At 43.1% G+C, this 21491-nt stretch overlaps 1 protein-coding gene across 7 annotated transcripts in view; it reads right to left on the bottom strand.

Moving 5' to 3' along the window:
- Positions 1–21491, bottom strand: part of LOC147027857 (uncharacterized) — a 67808-nt gene that overhangs the window by 30186 nt on the left and 16131 nt on the right. Inside the window, exons 1-4 of one of the 7 annotated variants that reach the window (XR_015057312.1) lie at positions 19054–19212; positions 14087–14417; positions 6072–6125; positions 5762–5866 (exon numbers count right to left, since the gene is read on the bottom strand). Coding sequence is in view for 6 of the 7 variants with exons in the window: in XM_085877557.1 (XP_085733683.1) it covers positions 5668–5866; positions 6072–6125; positions 14087–14368 (535 nt within the window). In the remaining variant the exon portion in view is untranslated. Of the gene's footprint in view, positions 1–5667; positions 5867–6071; positions 6126–14086; positions 14418–18947; positions 19213–19470; positions 19492–21491 lie in introns of those variants that run through there. The other 6 variants (XM_085877557.1, XM_085877553.1, XM_085877555.1 and 3 more) reach the window with 6 other exon arrangements.

The raw sequence follows: 21491 nt of genomic DNA, 5'->3' as shown, positions 1-21491 counted from the left end.
GGACAGGCAGATGGAAATAGTCAAATGTTGAAGCGGCTTCACAGCTTAAAAAAAAAAAAAAAATTGTAAACTCTCCGTAAAACTCCGTCTCCGTAAAAAAAACGTAAAACTCCGTCTTTACATCTCCGTAAAACTACTCGGACTCACCCACGATTGATTGATAAACACTTTCGCTCATAACCACACAATCTATCTATAATGAAGCAGATACGTATATGTATATATCTATCATGGAGTGTGGAATCACAACGTATTGTACTCCATATCAGCATTCATGGAATCAAACATTGTAAAATTACACCTTATTGGTCTCAAGCCAACTCAGAGGTTGAACGTTTTTTTCCCGGCCTCTGCGTAAAGCTATTTGCACAGCATGCATCAATCATAGGAAATGGCGTCAAGAACACTTCACATTTCTACTAAATTATCGTATAACACTGCATTGCATCACAGGGGCATCTCCAGCAGCACTTCTTTTAGGAAGAGAAGTCCACACTAAAATCCCTTACCCTCTAACTCAGATCAACAATCCTGTACTCCAAAATGCCCTGGACCAAGACTGGGTTAACAAACAAAATGTGGATGCCAAGCAGCACGCTTTAACTGACACGCTGCATACATGTAGCTAATGCAGTTCTTCTACAACAACTAAAACAGAATAAGCTGAGTACCATCTATGTTCCACACCCTTATATACAGTAGTAGCAGTAAAGGGGACGGGTGATTTTCTTCAATGAGGTGGACAGAAAAATCACGTGCAACATATCACGTGTTTGATGATTTATCGGCAAAGTTCATTCACACTTGTTGGGAGAGGAGATGGAGGATGTTGGCGATTCCCCGACGCAAAGATGGTAAGTGATCCCTGGGGCTTGTCCGGAGGCCACGCCACGATGGGCTGTGTTTGTGTTTTGTGGTTGTTTTGAGTCTTAATGTACATATATTAAAAAAAAAATGTAGGAGGGGGATACGGTGTTCTGGTGAGAGAGGTTATATGAAGGAATGAAGGGTTGATGTTGGAAGGAAAGCAGGGCGAGAAGGAATGAAGGCAAATGGCAGACTGACGTGCTGTGGCGGTGTGGAGTTTGATTGAAGTCTGTGTGAAACGAGCGACGGGTTCCTGGTGTGAAAGAACATTATATACTTACCAATGATGGAAATCCACGCACACACCTTCAGTTATACAAATGTTATGCAAATTGCTGCAGTGCTATCGCTCTACTTTTTATCGCGCCATCGAGATGGACTTTGTGCCATGCTGGAATGATTTAAGCATTGTTCACCCCATCATTGGCAACTGGGACATACCATCTCATTGATTAATTGACCAAAATTACGTGTTTTTAAAAGTCTTTTTCACATTAAAAATAAATCAATCTTTCCATTATTCAGGAAATGTATCCAGGGAAAATGAATCAGAAGCTGCAAAAGGGCGACATTGATTCAGAGGAACAAAAAGAAGCACGATCAAGAAGAAATCAATAGAGCAAGGCAAGAAGAAGAGCAAGATTGTCTGACTGATTTAAATGCATTTAGGCCACAAAACAGAGAAGCTCAGGAGAGATTTGTTCGTCAACAAACAGATGATGAGAGGACATCAAGGCAAACACAAAATCATCTCCAGCATTAGAGAAGGTGGCATTCAGCTTTGCACTTTGCTTTCTGGCGGATATCTAATATGTGTAAGCGTGTGGTGGAAATAGCGCCACCTTTGGTATGGTATTACAAATAATCTTCCTTTATCTGATGATATGGAGTACAATACGTTGTGATCAACAAAATTTCTTTTAAAAATGACAAAAATTATAAAGTGCATTATCAAGAATGTACCATGCAGCGCATTGCCCACCGAAGGTGGGCCGAGAAGGGTACTCTTGCCCAGAGGGTGAGTGCCCACTCGTGTGTGCAAAGTTAAAAATACCCCCAAGAGGGAGTGCCGGTCATCTCTGCCAGAGGTCGAAAGTAACTCTGTGCCAGACTGGAATAGGGGCAGTTCATAAAGTACGTACGCTCTACTTCCGGGTTTCAAAACCACCCACCCCCCTCTGTATGCAGGCCAGTGACCACCCACCCACCCCCCTCATACATCGCTAATCGCTTGCAAAGCCAGCAGTTCCTTATGAACCGATGTTTGTAAGCCATGACGATGCAGTCCCTAGCGGTGTAATTTACCTTTTTTTAATATCACAGCACGTCAATTTTGAAAATAAAAGTACGAATTGACATTCAAAGCAATGTTAATGTCATAAATGAAAGTAAGTGTGCATATAAACTTGTGTTCCATTGTTTTAGTTAAATCTGACAAAAGCTTCAAATGTAATATTTGTCTCGGAGAGTTCCGGTTCTTAATTTTTTAATACTTTTTTTTTGTATGTACGTACTTTATGAACGGCCCATACGAGGAATCAAAACGAAGTTTGAAGGGCTATAAAATCGGAACGAGAGTAAATTTCAAAAAAATGGCTCGTGTTGTTCTATATAATAGTCCATAGTGTCTGAATCACTAATAACATTTGATCTCTCTTGATAAATGAGGGAGGAGATACGATTTGAAATAGACGATTTTCGCAACTTTCACAGCCTTGTGACGTTGACCTCGACATTGGACGACCTTGAAAGTTATATAGTTGTGCATGTCTCATCGACCTCGATCCATTCCACTATTGGTTATTTGTCTCCACTCAGTTTGATTGTGGACGGACGGACAGACGTATGGACGGACAGACTTCGAGACTGGAGTTATTTGGTCATCTCTACTGAGATGATAGAGATGACCTAACAAGACTGGGGTTATTAGGTCATCTCTACTGAGATGATAGAGATGACCCAAAAACAAAGTATAAAATGTAATAATGATAGTTTCCAAAAATGTAGCAAAACTATAGCTCTTTGGATGATATGTCAAAGCATGTTTGTCATACTTCCATTTTGTGCAGGTCCTGACTTCCATGCCAATGTAGTTCGTGCCAATTAGCCATACTCTTCAATGTCTTTAACCAAAGTACACAGAGCTGCATTTATCTACTGCTTGTGTGACAGAAACAGCACTTTTTATTGTTTAATAAATGGCAATTGCTTTTGGAAATTCCACAATCTGAGTGATACGACTGCCTTGTCTGTCTAGTTTCTTATAACCTCCCTCACCCTTTCCTTTGCACATCCATACTAAACTTCGTAGGCATAATTAACAATGTGTTACAATGCTACTTACAGCCTCCAAAGTTCCTTAAACTTTTATCCCATTCAGTCCAGTCAAAAGTGCACTCTGCTGGATGACATCGTGATATTCTGGCTGACAACATTCCTTATCACTCATGATTAATGAAAATCACTGTTCATATTGAGGGAGGAGACTGGTGTGCAAAGAAGCTTGACAGGGAGACTGGTTAAAAAAATAAGATAAAATAACAAAGTTGGCTGAAGTGGGCTGATCATGTGGTGTGGGATGGCAAAATAGCAAAGAGAGTGGATAGGTTGAGGGAGCAAGGCTGGAGGAAAAGAGGTAGACCACAGCTGAGATGGGAAGATTGTGTGAGGAGGGATATCAATAAGGTGGAGGTGGTTGGAGAGTGGAGAGAGTTGGCTCTGGACAGAGGGAAGTGGAGGAGTATTGTGGTCAAGGTAGGGCAGAAGCTTGGTACCATTGGGCCTCACCCATTTATGAAGGGAGAAGACGTATTGAAAATAAAATGAAAAAAAAAAAAGAGAAAGAAAACTAACGAGAACTGCTTTGCAATACTTGTCCCCTACCGATATGATATTTTCTAAGTCCAAACAGAGCATTAACTGTAAAATTGACAAAACACCATCAAACTCAAACTTCTTCTGTAACTTATCGTAATAAAGTCATGTCCCAAGTTTCAGGTGAATACGTCAGAGGGTACGGGGAAAAGTCTGAAAAAACACAGGTGGGACGGACAGATGGCAGATGGAGAACAAACCGATAGTCACCTCCGGTGAAACCGGAAGGGGACTAATCAGGGGAGACTAAAGAAACAAGAAAAAAGAAAATTAAGAACATCAAAGTGTAATAAAAACATGGCGAAGCAGCAATTTTACCGAGTAATCACGTTCCGTATCCGGGTGAAAAAGGGAATTTTGAGTCCTTCAACTTAGCTATCCTTTACTTCTCTCTAGTTTCAGGCTGTAACGAATTGATTTATGGAGCAGTTTGATGCAACACATTTCCAAATATTAAAGGCATACATATTGGGCTTCACAGGTCCAAAGACTTGACTTAGGGCCCAGTCACACGTTGACGTTTTAGCCAGCGTATGGCAAGGTATCAAAATGTATGTAAAACGCTGGCGTACGCTGAACTATTGATGTTTTTTCCAGTTTTGGACGTATTCATAACGAGTTGGACGTATGCATAACGTATTAGTAATGTACACAGAACGTTTCGATAACATATAGATAACTTATATCAACGAATGCTGAGCGTGTTGTCGGCATTCACAACCTATGCCCAACGATAGTCTAACTTGTGCATAGCGCGGCAGCGTATCGCCGACGATCACGTGGCGTAGCCTATTAAAAGGCAGCGGCTCGACGATTCAAATCATAACCGCACTAGACATCGAAGTGTCAAGCCGCTGTCACACCTTGACGTTTTAGCCAGCGTATGCCGACGTATGAAAAATTTGCCGAATACGCTGGCACACGTCGAATACGTTATGGGTAAGTTTTGTATATGTTAAGAGTACGCTGAAGCACGCTGGCATGCGTCGTAGTACGCCGAGTACGTCGACAAATTTTCAGCATGTTGAAAATTTTTCGATGTATGCCAGCATATGACACAGGTTCCGCATATGCTGGTCATACGTTGTAGGCACGTTACGCGATCGTTGACACGTCAACACACGTTACTTGTAAGTTACTCATAAGTCGAAACACGTCGAGGTAATGTTTAGCGTCAATGTTCCAGACTCCCTGTTTTTTTTTTCTTCTTCTTTGGTATGACGGTAATGTTGACACTTCGATTTCTAGTGCAGTTATGATTTAATTTGTTGAGCGGCAGCCTATTAATTATATTATAACCGCACTAGAAATCGAAGTGTCAACATCACCGTCATACCGAAGGAAAAAACAAACAAACAACAACAAAAAAAACCAGGGAGTCTGGAACACTGAAGCTAAACATTACCTCGACGTGTTTCGACTTACGAGTAACGTACAAGTAACGTGTGTCGACGTGTGTCAACGATCGCGTAACGTGCCTACAACTTATGGCCAGTGTATGCGGAACGTGCGAGTCATACGCTGGCATACGTCAAAAAATTTCAAGCATGTTAAAATTTGTCGACGAGCTCGGCGTACTACGACATATGCCAGCGTGCTCTTAACGTATACAAAACTTACCCATCACGTATTCAACGTGTGCCAACGTTTTAGACAAATTTTTCATACATCGGCATATGCTGGCTAAATCGTCAAGGTGTGACAGGGCCTTTACACATCATGATGGTAAAGTTGTATCCAATCAGTTATATTGTTCATGATTTGCTCTGGAAAACCAATCGTCTTTCAGGACCAAATTTAGTTGTCAACAAATGTGGTTTTCTTCTTACACCTATCACCTCGACATCGGCTTAAAAGATTATCATATTTATGTAAAGCATAATTTGCACAACTTTCAATCACGTCAACCCTCGTCGCTTCTCTCACCAGTACGGAGCAGATGGGTGTATTTTCGGAAGATATGTGCCAGCAATTTGATAACAGATGTCAAATAATACTGATGAATAGAGGTTTTGTGTACCTCCAACATCTTTGAATCACGAGCCAACACGTCCAAGAGGAGTATCAGAGCCTGTAACTGCTCAGTTAATGTTACAAAGTAACATTGATTATGAGATGCAGGTGCCTGAAAAAGAGCCAGAAGGTCTAAGATTATGTCAGAAGAAACAATGCATCGACATCATCAGAATCATGACAACATGAGGAAGTGCCACTGCAAGTCAGTACCAAGACTGTGTAAAGACCGGAGGGGATTGGCCAAAAAAATAGTTCAGCCTGTGCTAAGTATTAGGCTAAATAAATCCACAAGGTCAGCATTCAAGGTTACTCACCACAAGCTGTGCGTTTGAAACTTGTAAACTGCAAGATCGGTCCACCAACATTGACTGAAACACACACACACACACACACACACACACACACACACACACACACACACACACACACACACACACACACACACACACACACACACACACACACACACACACACACACACATCGTGGGATTTCCATGAGTCCGATTTGCATTCAGTTAAAAGATTATTTGAGGTACAGATGTTTCATCAGGAATGGCAGGTTAAAAGTGCCTGGCAAACAGAAACGGGTCACTAAGCAAACACATAGCGTGTACAAAAGGCCTCATTTGGCATTCATACAGTCATGGCCAAAAATATACCGGGCGTAGTGGCGTGCGCCTGTAATCCGGCTACTCGGAGATTTGGGTTGGAGGATCGCTTGAGGACGGGGGCTCTGCGCTGGGCCACGCTATGAGGGTGTAGGGCAGCCCAGAATCATGGCGAAACCCAATCCTTATCCCTGTGCCATAAGAGGCAACCAGGGTTGCATCAGGAAGGGCATCCGGCCTAAAACCAATGCCAAATCAGTATGCGGATCATAACGGATGATCCGCTGTGGCGACCCCTAACGGGAGCAGCCGAAAGACGAACAACAGTCGTGGCCAAAAATATTAACACCCTTGCACTTTTATCAAAGAATGCACCATTTCTTCCAGAAAATTGTTGAAATCAAAAAAATCTTTTGGTGTCCACATATGTATTTCTTTGGTTTGCAGTGGAACAAAACAAAAAAAAAGCTGAAAAAAATTACTAAATCTTAGCTTATTCCATAAATGAATCCTAAAATGGCACAGACAATATTGTTGGCACCTTTTAGAAGTTGTTAGAAATAATTAGATTTCAAACAGGTGATTCTCCTTTACTTTGGAATTGAACTCGGCTGTGGTGAGTTGCACATGCCTGCAATATAAAAAATTTCAAAAAAATCACTCATTCAACCAGTTTGAGTAGAGAAAAGGAGTCATTCTGCTGTTTTGTGTCACTGCGTGGACCACAATGAACATTGAGAAAAGAAAGAAAACCAGAGAATTGTCTGAGGAGGTCAGACACAAGATTGTAGCCAAGCATGGACAATCTCAAGGCTACAAGTCTATATCCAGACACCTTGGTGTTTCTGTGTCCACCATATGCAATGTTATTAGGAAGTTTAAGGCCCATGGCACTGTAGCCAACCTCCCTGGACGTGGCGGCAAGAGAAAACTTGATTGAAGATTGCAGCAAAGGATTGGTCGAATGGTGGAGAAAGCACCTCGATCAAGTGCCAAACAGATTAAAGCTGACCTTCAGACACAAGGTACGACAGTTTCAACTCGCATCATCCGTCACCAACTCAATGAAAGGGGCTTCTCTGGTAGGAGACCCAGGAGGACCCCACTGCTGAGAGAGACATAAGAAAGTCCGACTGGAGTTTGCCAAAACACACCCGATCAAGCCAAAATACTTCTGCGAAAATGTCCTGTGGACAGATAAGACCAAATTAGAGCTTTTTGGTAAAGTACATCATCTCTATGTTTACAGAAAACAAAATGAAGCTTCAAAGAAAAGAACATCTTCCCCACAGTCAAACATGGAGGAGGTTCAGTGATGTTTTGGGGTTGCTGTGCTTCCTCTGGCAGTGGGTGCTTTGAATGTGTGCATGGCATCATGAAATCAGGAGATTACCAGGGCATTTTGGAGTGCAATGTTCAACCCAGTGTCAGAAAGCTGTGTCTCTGGCAAAGGTCATGGGTCTTGCAGCAGGACAATGCCCCCAAACACACTTCAAAAAGCACCCAGGAATGGTTCAAGACAAAACGCTGGACTGTTCTGAAGTGGTCGGCAACGAGTCCAGATATAAATCCCATTGAACACCTGTGCGGAGATCTGAAAACAGCAGTTGGGAGAAGGCACCCTTCAAATCTGGGGGAACTGGAGCCGTTTGCACAAGAAGAGTGGGTGAAACTGCCAGTAGAGAGGTGTAGGAAGCTCATTCATGGCAATAGGAAGCGCTTGACTGCAGCTATTTTGTCCAAAGGCTGTGACACCAAAAATTAAATCTCAGGTGTCAATAATTTTGTCAATGCCATTTCTTTTTATTTTCTGATAAAAAAGGATATTTAAAGTTCTGAATCAAAAACAAAGGTTCTGTAATATTAACAGTGAAATAAAGAATTGTGGAGGCCAAATACTTTTGTCAATTTCAACTTTTTTTTGAGAAAATTGTGAGTTGTTTGAAAAAAAGTGCAAGGGTGCCAATATTTTTGGCCACAACTGTACGTGCTTTTGAAAGTCCTACATTAAGCATGGTGGATGATGACGATGGTTATGTGTGTGGTGTAACGGTTATAGTCAGGAGGCCCAATGCAGAATAGTGTACGACCCTGCTGATTCCATGTTAGAATAGTGCAACAGGTGTAAATTGACTGTCCAGACACACAGAAACGTGAATCAACTTGTTGCCAACTCTGGATATGGATAGTATGGCCGCCATGACAGTTTACAAAATGGTCGCCATTAAATACACTTTTCGTCATATTTCAGCCGCAAATTGACATGAAATTACAAAATTAGGGTCGATTTCCATGTTTTTGAGCATGCCTGAGCTGATGGGAGTATAGAAAAAAACATTGCTCCATCCATTTTCTAAAAATAATATGACTTGTTTTTCACTATATTATTTTTAAAGAAATGTTCAGGCTCGAATTAGAATGTCTGATTATACAAACCACAATCAATGAATTTTACAACTTTGCTATAAAATGAACCTAAACTACATAACTGTGTGTTTTTCTGTTACCCAGGACTAACTGAGAAATGAAAGCCGCAAGATTTCTCACAGGGGGTTAAAGGGATCGAGAAGAAGAAGAGCATGTAGACTGGAATAAATGCTTTATTTGCCAGGACAGTTCAAAAACTAGCAAGTCAACGCCACTTCGAAAGACTACAATCGTTGGTGTGAAAACTGTAGCTGAATGTTGCAAAGAAAGAGAGAAATATAATGACGCTAAATATGTTGACTCATTCTCAAGAATCAGAAAATATTCTGTACCGGAGCACGTCGAAAAGATTCAATGGCACAAATTCTGCTATAGTGACTTTACTCACGCACAAAAAATAGACAGACTGAAGTCAAGGATTCAGCCACAATCTGTGACTTACGCAGAAGAGATACCCACAACATCAGGTTCCTCAGAGAAATACCATGTCCCAAAGTCACTAAGATCCGCGCACAGTGCTATGGATTGGTCAAAATGCGCTTTCTGCCAGACTGACATTCCTGGAAAAGCTGGTGTCCTGACAAATGTTGAATTTGATCACACATCATCCAGGATGCTTAGTTTGGCCCAATTTGACCCCACCAAGCGTCACAGGTTTGCAGGTGTTTCAGACTTGATGGCAGCTGAAGGTAAATATCACCTCAAGTGTTATGTTTCTTTTCGCAGAAAGTATAAAAAGGAGAGTGGAGAGAAAAACCAGTCTCCTGAAAGCATCTGTTTCAGAAATGTGATGAACCAGCTTGAGAAAGAGCTGCAGAAGGGACATGTGTTTACCCTGAAAAACATCTGGGAACACTACAGCATGCTGTTATTGAATGATTTTGGAATTGAGGCTGGAGCCTACAAAAGCTACAATTTCAAGCAGAAAGTGGAGGTTCACTTTGGTAGTGACAAGGTGACATTCGTGCAGCCATTGGATGTCACAAAACCCCTCATAGTTACGTCCTCAACTGAGACAAAGTTTGCCATGAGAACCGCCGTGAATGATTTATCTGAAGAAGGTGAAAGTTCTGAAGAAGATGAATTGGCCCAGTGCAGTCTTCCTCATCATGAGAACGAAATCCTTAGCTGGATCTTCAGAGTGGGCATAAAGATTTACAGTGACGTAAAACACTCTCCAGGGCATAGCATTATCGGTGGACTGAACACAGAAAATGCAGAGCGAATTGTACCTGAAACCCTGTACATGCTTGTAAAGCTTCTTTGTGGTGGTGACAGCACTGACAAGATGGACAATGAAGAAGCGGATGAGACAGATACCAAGAACAAAGTTCTGAGCATCTGCCAAGACATTATTCATGTGGCTTCAGGAGGCAATAAACTGACCCCCAAACACCTGGGCCTTGGCCTTGCTCTTCGCCAGGCTACACGCTCAAAAGAACCACATCTACCTGCACCTGAGAACTGTGGGTGGGAACAGGTCGTCAAAGATGGCAACGAGACATTTCAGCCGCGACTGATGACTGCACAGCCTATTACTGCTTACTGTGTAGAACTGACGACATGCAAATGCCGTGGGTCATGCTCAACTCGACGGTGCAAATGTACACGGAATGGACTGCCTTGCACGAAAGCATGTGGATGCAAAGCCCTTTGTAGGAACCCGTTCAGTGTACAAGCCGATCAATAGCTCTGAAAATTGTACTTGGGTGTTCTCACAACACTTTTCTCTTCTGCAAAGCAACGTAATTTTGTGTTAGAAAGAATCTGACAGCTGTTGAAATAACCTTTGACTGACTGTAAACCCATCTCCATCAATAGTGCTAAACATTTTCTTTTTCACATTTGTTGCTCGTATGTGCATTTTCAATTTCGTCTTTAAGTTGTCAATTATGTGAAAAGTTGTGATCCAGTACAAAAATAAAGCACAAAATAGTGTTCCTCGTGTCAGATTACATAGTATTTCACAATCATGACAAATTTCTGGCTAGTACAATTTGCAGTAAGAAAAAGACTAAATCTGATGGTGGCCATTTTGATTACTGTCATGGCGGCCATAATATTCAGATGCAGACTTGGCAACAAGTGGAACTAGACTTGGTCATGCCTCGACTCTTCAAAAACACCAGTTGCACCATTCTAACATGAAATCAGCAGCGAACCTATTTTCTAGGCTAGCTACAGATTTTGGCTTCTCGACTATTATATTAGTAAAGTACAAGGCCTTAGCATGCACCATGTGCTCACGTAGGAGGGCATATTTTTACCGGTGACAAGGAACTCACATTTATTATGCTGTGGAATGTAGATTGTCCTGTTTTTGTATGTTGTGACAAGGTGGTGTTGTGCAAACTAAGGATTCGCAAGAATCAGGGTGTCGCATAATCTTTCCTTCTGGTTTGAACCGGCAAGGGCCAGGCAAGGAAAGATAAAGGACACCGGAGAAGGTAATTAATATGATGTCGCCAATGTGATTTTTTTTATTTTTGAGAATTTTAATTTTTTTTTTGCCAATTTACTCATAATTGATGAGACGTTTGGAAATTGCAACAGATGGATCCAGCAGCCAAGACTGCGTGGGGTGGGGTATTCTGTGAACTATCTAATTTATTAATTGGTGTACTTAATAATCTGTCTGACTGCTGAATCCATCCTTTTGCGTCTCGTGTCCGTGTCCTTTTATTTAATGAATCCTTTTTTCTTTAATTTGTGCGTCTGCTCTACAATCCACCTCCCACAAGTGGCTCGTTTCGGAGACATTGGTAAATCTTGATAACTGACACAGGATTAGCCCACACTTGGAATAGAATTGCTTGTCTCTGCTCAGACCTGCAATCACCTTTGAATTGGCATCAAGCTGGCCTTCTACAAAGTGACTGTTTCGACGTTTTGCAGCTCCTCACATGACTCATTTTAAGTCGCAGCGTGGGGGTGTAAACATGGATATTGTGACGGTTCTGCGAAACAGTCACTCCCCAAGGCAATGGTACACAACATGTAGGGTTCCCGAGATAGTCATTTCGTTCCAATTCGTTTTAGATAGCCCTTCCCTTATGTGTTGCATGGGCTTTAGGGAGGTTTTTCTGCCCCTTCTTTGTCTCGCTTTGTTGCACATGTGAACCCATCCTTCCTTCACGTATGCATACACACCACAGATCACAACAAACAGGAGCAAGTCATTTGCATATGTGTGCCATTCCCTGCTTCACTCATGCGCCATTCCCCAACAGACGACAATACACCTTAATCTTCAACATACTCAAAGTCAAATGCTCCAACATTTCATACACTACTAAAACGCCTTAATAATTTTGAGCTCTTTCAACCAGCACAATAATAAAAGGCTTCCTTTATTTGTTTGTTTTATTGTGGGGCTTTCACCACAGGCTTCTGTATGCACCATAAAAATTACTTCTGCCACCGAAGGTGGAAGGTTATGTTTTCACCCCTGTTTGTTCTTTGAAAAATCTTCGATTTTTCAAGTATATTGGTCAGTCGATTTTGTTATTGTCTGTCTGTCTATCGCCAACAGGTCACAATGTTAAACCGATGTTCACAAAACTTCACCACATGGTAAAGTTTGTCATAAGCAAGAAGCCTATTGTTTTTGAAATCAAAATGTCAAAAGGTTAACATCGGCCAAAGGTCAAAAAATTTGTTATATTTCGAAAATCCTAAATTTTCATCCGATTGACGAGAAATTTGAAAAAGATTTTCATATCAGCTTACTGAATTCAAGCACAATTATTTTTGAGGTCAACCTCAGCTAAAGGTCAACATCCTAGGTGAGATTTCTAAAATCCTCAATTTTCATCCAATTGACTTGAAATTTGAAGAGTATTTATATTTCAGGTGACTAAATTCAACCAGCCAATTATGTTTGAGGTCAACATAGACCAAAGGTCAACAACTAAGCTGGAATTTCTAAAATCTGCAATTTTCATCCCACGACTTGAAATTTGAAGAGGAGTTGCATATTTGGTCATTGAATTCAACCACCAATAATTTTTGAGGTCAAATTTGTTTTATGGATTTTGCAAGTGTCATGCTCTGCACAACATCTTCTTGTTCTATCTGTTTGTTTGTTTGTCAATCGCCTACAGGTTGCAATTCTAAACCGATCTTCATGAAACTTTACCAAGTTGTAAAGGTAGCCTTAATTGAGAAGCCTATTGATTTTGAGGTCAAAGGCTATCTTGAGATGAAATTTCTAAAATCTCTCATTTTTCATCCAATGGACTTGGAAGCTGAACAAGATTTGCAAATTGCGTCCCTGAATTGGGAAACCAACTATTTTTTTTAGATCAAAAGGTCAAACTTCGAAAATCATCAATTTCAATCTGAAAAATAATCAATTTCCAACCGATTGACCTGAGCTTTGATCAAGATTGTCAATTTTAATCTTAATGAAATGGACAAGTTGATGTATCCATTGCAACCTTTGGAGAGGGGGTGGATCTTGCAAGCATCGTGCTCTGCACGTCTTTTTATTGTTCGTTTGTCTCTGTGTGCAGGATATCTCAGAAAAGTTGGGGACAGATTCGGATGAAATTTGGTGGGCAGGTTTGGTGTGTGATAAAGAAGAACCGATTCGATTTTGGTGAAGATCCAAATCCAGATACGATAATTACTAAAACTTTTTGATTCTTCACCATTCAGAGATGGGGCCAAAAATGATATATAGCATGATTTTTCAAAAATGTATTGGGCCAGATTTCTCGTGGATCAGACATTGCATGGTGGAGGTATGCGCTCTATTGAGTGCCCGTCTAGTCAGAAATATTATGATATCAAAATAGTAGATGTGATGTTTGGGAAAAAAAACGTCACAATCTGACCTTATTCCTGCATATGCAGCACATGGCTGTGAGTTTGCACGAAGTTTTTGCTGGAAGCATGGCTGCACTGCTGATGTAGTGCCCTCTGCAAGTTAGGGGAGGAACTGGTAATTTCTTCATGGTGCCAGCGATAGCTCACCTACTCTTCACGAAGGAGACCATGGGATCTTTAACGTCCACAACTAAAGTTAGCAGAATTTATGCCCATCTTAATGACGGTGTACACATTGATGCCTGGTACTGACTGTGAAACACAAGGGTGACAGTTTATAGCTGCATTGAGATTTAAACCCTGGCTAGACAGCACAGAGGTAAGTGTGGAAGATGTCTTGGCTATCTTTGCAGCAGTGCCCCGAAATAATGCTGATTCTTATCACCCACACATCGGAAAGTGGTTTTGCAAAATAACAATTGCCAACAGAAATGATTACAGCACAAACTTCACCATGCCTCACCAGGGTGGCCGAGAAATTATGAGGACAAATGCGCGTCATGTCTTGGCAATGCTGAGACAGAACGGATGGTTGTTTCTTCAACAAGGTATCAACAGCTTCACAAAGAAGCAGATCCATCTCTTTTTTACAGGTCTCCATGTTTGAAGTGAACCCTTCCTTGGAACACTGTCCCTTGTTTGGAAGACCAGTGTAATTATCTGGAATCTTTGTGTGCAAGCGAAATGGAAGGGTCTGTTCTTGAACGACTGCACAATCACTCTTTTTGTTTGCAGCCACCTCCATTCTTGCAGATACACATCAATATTTTCTTCCTCCGATATAAATTTCAATCCTACAAAATACATGTATTTTTCATACAAAACAAAAGTTATTCTTCAAAATATATTAATAATTGAGCAAGAAATCACAGACAAGTGCTTGGGGCAATATTTTGCAATCACAATTCATATTTATAATTTCCATTTGAGGCACTATTTCCATATTTAATGTCCATCTTATTAAATAGACAATAAACAGAAACGTAACAAAACCAAGATTTGATCATTACAACTTTTTTCAATTCAGACGTTGGCATGAAAAAGAAAACAAAAGCAAAGCAAACACCGCTAAAGAGCAAATACTGTTACGAATCTGGAACCTATCGTACTGTTGTGGATTTTTTTCACCCACCCGTTGTGATCATTGAAGGATTCTTCCTGGTTGATTGTGGAATCCAATTTAACTTCAGGCAGAGTTTAACGTTTATCCAATTTGGTAATAAAATCCTGCATAAAACCCACCGACACTGATAACCGATGTCCACACAAGTCCTTTCTTTGTGAAACAATTTATTTTCTAATTATCCACTATACACTTCTCACCCTCATACAATGAACTTAAGAATCCCCAATTGTTGCAATATTATTTGGTTCTATTTCATTTATTCTTACTTTTAGTTAACAGTTAAACCAACCCGATTCAATTCACTTCCACATTACATCAGAGAGTTTTATTCTAACTTGGTACTTGGTCAGTCCCAAGGAGTACAAGCCACTTAGATACTATATTTCCTCACGTGCTTGCACTGAAACAATTTTACATTTCAAAGCATTTTATACTTTCATGGGAGAGTGGTGGGGGTTACCAACCCAGACTGCAGACGTGTCCTTTAGGCGAGAAGCCACTACGTACATTTCGAGGCAAAGGTTCGCTGTTATCAGCCCAGGTCACACTGCTCCAGACCAAGACATTTATCAACATTTAGGGCAAAAGTCTATTGGCCAGAAAGGACAGCCAATACAACTTATAGCATAAAACTTACATTTCTCAAACCCCATTTGTTACAATTTAGAATACATTAATATAAAATTTTCCCCCACAGCACAAAACTAGAGGGGGAGCACTCGGTAGAGTGCAAAACCTCCGCCACCAATCCTGCTGGGTCACTTAAGTGAACCTGATATCCCATTCATTGTAGGTCAAAACGGATCAGACTCGACTGAACCACGATTGAATAAACTAAACTAGATCGACGCGCATGTAGAAATGCCCCCCCCAAAAAAAAACAACAAAAAAAAAAAATCGAAATTTTTTTGAAAAAAAAGTTGCAAAATTTCTGGGTTTTTTTTCTCTAACAATTTTGTTTGGGGGGGGGGTTTGTAAATCACTAAAAACATGTAGAAATGCAAAAAAAAGAATTCAAATATTTTTCAAATAAAATCGAAATTCTTTTGAAAAAAAGTTGCAAAATTTTCTGTTTTTTTTTTTTTTGGAACGAGTCCAAAATCTAATGGCATGATCCTTGGACCATACCTAATCCCCCCACCAAGTTTCGTCGAAATCCGTCGAAGAGTTTTTCCGTAATACTGTTCACAAACAAACAGACAGGGGTGAAAACAGTAACCTCCATCCATCTTCGACGGCGGAGGTTAACCAGGGTCCCTATAGACCAGTTATATCGATAAGTCCATGTTTCTAGTCAGGGTTCCTTCCCCTTTGTTTAATGGGTGAATAATTGTACGTGCGCTGTGAATTATTTTATAGTTAGACCTTTTGTTACATCAATTACTACAACAACAATATCCTCCTTCATTTCTCGTCCCACCATCATCCATCGGCACCATTAAACACGAGCGTGTCAGCACGTACGTGAGCGGAGTTTCCTCGGCCATCAGAGCTTCGACTCCGCCCAAGAGAGATGGAATGTTCCCCGCGACCAATGAGAGGCGAGACATCTCAGACACCGACTTTCCCACGGCCTCTCGACCAATGAGAGGTGAGATGTCTCAGACAGCGAACTTTCCCATGGCCTCTCGACCAATGAGAGGTGAGACGTCTCAGACACCAACTTTCCCACGAACCCCAGACCAATGAGAGGTGAGACGTCTCAGACACCAACTTTCCCACGAACCCCGGACCAATGGGAGACGAGACGTCTCAGACGGTGAACTTTCCCACAGCCTCTCGACCAATGAGAGGCGAGACGCCTCAGACGGCGATCCTTCCCACGACACCCCAGCCCGCAGGAGAAATGCAATATAAGGAACGCCAGGGCCTTGGAAACAGCGTTAGGGTTGGGCGATCGGGTTTGAGGTGCCAGAGATCGACTTGTCTGGTCGGCTTGGCAGTACTCGGGTCGTCTCTTGTCTCGTCCACCTGGCGTCCGACACTTTTTCTCCGTCCCTGGTGCTTGGAGCGGCATCGTGTTGCGGCTTCAAGTCCCGCCGAGCCGGATCGTCAAAGACCACACGAAGTGGACAGGTCCAAGCGCAGGCTCTGGTCTCTAGCTCACTTGTCCTCGAGCTGGGGGCCTTCAACAAAGACTATGGGGTGTGTGTGTGTGTGTGTGTGTGTGTGTGTGTGTGTGTGTGTGTGTGTGTGTGTGTGTGTGTGTGTGTGTGTGTGTGTGTGTGTGTGTGTGTGTGTGTGTGTGTGTGTGTGTGTGTGTGTGTGTCTGTGGGCCCGTCTTTAAGTAGCAACTGGATAAGTGCTTTGTGCCTTGTACATACTGCATTTCTTATAGTCAGATAACTCTGCTGTTTATGTGTTCCCTTCCCCTCTATAAATAAATATCCCGATTGTTGAATGTAGCAGCTCGTTTCTGTGTTTCTATCATTGGTTTGCCACGCTGCGAACAGGAGTCTGGAGGCTTCATTGTTGCCGTAATCATGCAATTGGCCCGGCAGGATTCTGGTACTCTCCGCTCGGGGTACAGTTCGGATCCGGTTCGGTAATGGCCTGGATCGCGCAGATCCTGCCGAGGGTAAATTTCCCCAGTAGTTTGGACGACGTGGGTATTTATGGAAATTGAAATTGTCAATTGACCCTATCCCACATGGCCGACCTATTGGCGATCTTAGGTCCGATAAGGGACCCGTCGGCTCCGGAGTTATCCTGGGTGACGACCTACAAATTCCGGGTGTTCGGTGGAGCCGACTCTACTGCTCCATCAAGCGGTCGTGCTCGTCGCCGAAACTCTGCCCCACAACAATACCACCTGAAATAGGTGGGGGAAGACGGGTGAGGTGTGGTGTGGTGTGGTAAAGCTGAGCTGGGGGTACCTGCAGTGGAGGGCAAGGTATCTTGGGGAAGACGTAAATGTCAGGGTGGGAGGGGAGGGTATAATTGAGGTGGTGGCAGGAAATTTGGGAGGGTGCAGCGGTGTTGCTACAAAGGAGAAGGGCGCAGCAGCGTTGCTACCCAGGGGAGGGCTGCAGCGGCGTTGCTACCCAGGGTAGGGGTGTAGCTACCCAGGGCAGGGGTGCAGCGGCGTTGCTACCCAGGGGAGGGGTGCAGCGGCGTTGCTACCCAGGGGAGGGGTGCAGCGGCGTTGCTACCCAGGGGAGGGGTGCAGCGGCGTTGCTACCCAGGGGAGGGGTGCAGCGGCGTTGCTACCCAGGGGAGGGGTGCAGCGGCGTTGCTACCCAGGGGAGGGGCGCAGCGGCGTTGCTACCCAGGGGAGGGGCGCATCGGGGTTGCTACCCAGGAGGGGCCTCGGCATTGCTACCTGAAGGGGGGGAGCACCTAGACGTTGCTACCGGGATGGGGGGATGGCAGCATTGCTACCCAGGGGGAGGGGGGCGGCAGCGTTACCACCCGGGAGGGGTGTGTGGTGATGTTGCTACCTGGAGGGGGGGCATTGCTACCCTGGGGAGCACGTGGGCGTCGGAACCCAGGAAGACGCGGGAGCGTCGGGAACCAGGAGGACGCGGGGGCGTCGGGACCCAGGAGGACGCGGTGGCGTAGGGACCCAGATGGACGCGGGGGCGTCGGGACCCAGATGGACGCGGGGGCGTCGGGACCCAGGTTGACGCGGGGGCGTCGGAACCCAGATGGACGCGGGGGCGTCGGGACCCAGGTTGACGCGGGGTCGTCGGGACCCAGGAGGACGCGGTGGCGTCGGGACCCAGGTGGACGTGGGGGCGTCGGGACCCAGGAGGACGCGGTGGCGTCGGGACCCAGGTGGACGCGGGGGCGTCGGAACTCAGGGGGACGCGGGGCGTCGGGACCCATGGGGACCTGGAGGTGGGCAATTCAGGGGGCAGAACTTTGAAATGGTTAAATTTATTACTCAAAGTTGATTTTAAATAACAAACAGCCATCTTGCTTTTAGTAATAATTTGACTCCCCATTAACTGCTCTTTGAGTGAAAGACCCGGTCTGATTTTTGATTGGCGGACAATATAAATAAAGAGTTGAACATGATTACAAGACTAATAAAAAGTATAAGATCTGAGAAATTAAGTGAGAACGAAGATCAGGTGGCCATTGGATCAATCGTGAGCACGAATTATTAAATGCAGGTGTTCAGAAAACATTTCAAACGTTTATAGGCCTCGAAACCAAGAGATTGCTTGCAACACGAACGACGAACACAATTTACCACATGATAAACCACCAAAACCAACGTGTAAAGATAAAAAAATCCGTTTCGAACTCCAAATCACAATAAATCTTTCACTTGATTGAAATCAGGAAGAGAACCTCACAAAATTGAAGCCATTTTTCCCGCCAAGCGCAATTGAAATTTTCTCGTCGATTTTGGTTCCTCGAACAAAAAGAACAATTATTTCTCCACCATCTGGAAACTATACTCATCATGCATATCTGTATGATCGGTGAATGTTTTGTTTCCTGTTCATCTCAACGCTGAAGTAAGGTTGAAAATGTGGAAAGGCATAATTATAAAGCACGTCACCACCGAACAATTTTGCTGGTTATACACCGCCTCATGCGATGCCGTAAAAACCAATCCTTCAACAACACACAGAGATAACGGAGATTTAAATGACATTGAAATAGTTTGAATGAATCTTTAACGACTTTGGTAATTAAAATATTTGTTTTTGGCAATAGTGCTGATTCCGAGTGACGACGACAAGTGAATCACGCCGATCGTAACATACATGTACTGTACTTATAAATCCGAAAGGCAGCGCCCTCTCCTGCATTGCTCGATTCATTTAGTCTTCTATTTTTTACGAACGCAAACGTGGTGCATTTTGGCGCCACCCATCCGCACAACCACATTCCTCACCACGCTCACCCCCACCCTTAAAACTACTCCATCTCCGACAAACTCCCTCCTCCTCTCATCGCACACTTCCTCGTTCCTCATCCAATAATCCATCACACTCTCCCTCCTCATCCAATAATCCATCACACTCTCCCTCCTCATCCAATAATCCATCACACTCTCCCTCCTCATCCAATAATCATTCATACTCTCCCTCCTCATCCAATAATCCATCACACTCTCCCTCCTCATCCAATATAATCCATCACACTCTCCCTCCTCATCCAATAATCCATCACACTCTCCCTCCTCATCCAATAATCCATCACACTCTCCCTCCTCATCCAATAATCCATCACACTCTCCCTCCTCATCCAATAATCCATCACACTCTCCCTCCTCATCCAATAATCCATCACACTCTCCCTCCTCATCCAATAATCCATCACACTCTCCCTCCTCATCCAATAATCCATCACACTCTTCCTCCTCATCCAATAATCCATCACACTCTCCCTCCTCATCCAATAATCCATCACAATCTCCCTCCTCTTCCAATAATCCTTCACAATCTCCCTCCTCATCCAATAATCCACACTCTCCCTCCTCATCCAATAATCCATCACACTCTCCCTCCTCATCCAATAATCCATCACACTCTCCCTCCTCATCCAATAATCCATCACACTCTCCCTCTCATCCAATAATCCATCACAATCTCCCTCCTCATCCAATAATCCATCACACTCTCCCTCCTCATCCAATAATCCATCACACTCTCCCTCCTCATCCAATAATCCATCACACTCTCCCTCCTCATCCAATAATCCATCACACTCTTCCTCCTCATCCAATAATCCATCACACTCTCCCTCCTCATCCAATAATCCATCACAATCTCCCTCCTCTTCCAATAATCCTTCACAATCTCCCTCCTCATCCAATAATCCACACTCTCCCTCCTCATCCAATAATCCATCACACTCTCCCTCCTCATCCAATAATCCATCACACTCTCCCTCCTCATCCAATAATCCATCACACTCTCCCTCTCATCCAATAATCCATCACAATCTCCCTCCTCTTCCAATAATCCTTCACAATCTCCCTCCTCATCCAATAATCCACACTCTCCCTCCTCATCCAATATAATCCATCACACTCTCCCTCCTCATCCAATAATCCATCACACTCTCCCTCCTCATCCAATAATCCATCACAATCTCCCTCCTCTTCCAATAATCCTTCACAATCTCCCTCCTCATCCAATAATCCACACTCTCCCTCCTCATCCAATATAATCCATCACACTCTCCCTCCTCATCCAATAATCCATCACACTCTCCCTCCTCATCCAATAATCCATCACACTCTCCCTCCTCATCCAATAATCCATCACACTCTCCCTCCTCATCCAATATAATCCATCACACTCTCCCTCCTCATCCAATAATCCATCACACTCTCCCTCCTCATCCAATAATCCATCACACTCTCCCTCCTCATCCAATATAATCCATCACACTCTCCCTCTCATCCAATAATCCATCACAATCTCCCTCCTCTTCCAATAATCCTTCACACTCTCCCTTTCAGTACACAAGTCCTAAAATAAAAACAAAATAAGGATTAAGTACGTATTTTATTTCACATGGGGAACCTTCCCGAATGTATCATTTTGATTGAACTTACCAAATGCTGAGTCATTTGCAAACTCGTAACACACATAACGCTTTAAATTCAGTGATGTTAGTCGGTGTATGTGCACATATCTGACTGTGATTGGTATGATTTCGGATTACAAGTTGACATGTGACATCTATGGCCCACTTTAATTATTTCCGATAATGCACAAACACTATTCGCCCCAATCTATGAGCCTTACAGTAACATTGATTATTGTCGACAAAC

The sequence above is a fragment of the Eptatretus burgeri genome, chromosome 4 (genome assembly GCF_056783735.1).
Source record: "Eptatretus burgeri isolate ZD-2024b chromosome 4, Ebu_testis_v1, whole genome shotgun sequence".
NCBI classification, from domain to species: Eukaryota; Metazoa; Chordata; class Myxini; order Myxiniformes; family Myxinidae; genus Eptatretus; species Eptatretus burgeri.
The sequence above is the reverse complement of the archived record's forward strand: the minus strand, read 5'-3'. Positions and strand labels throughout refer to the sequence as shown.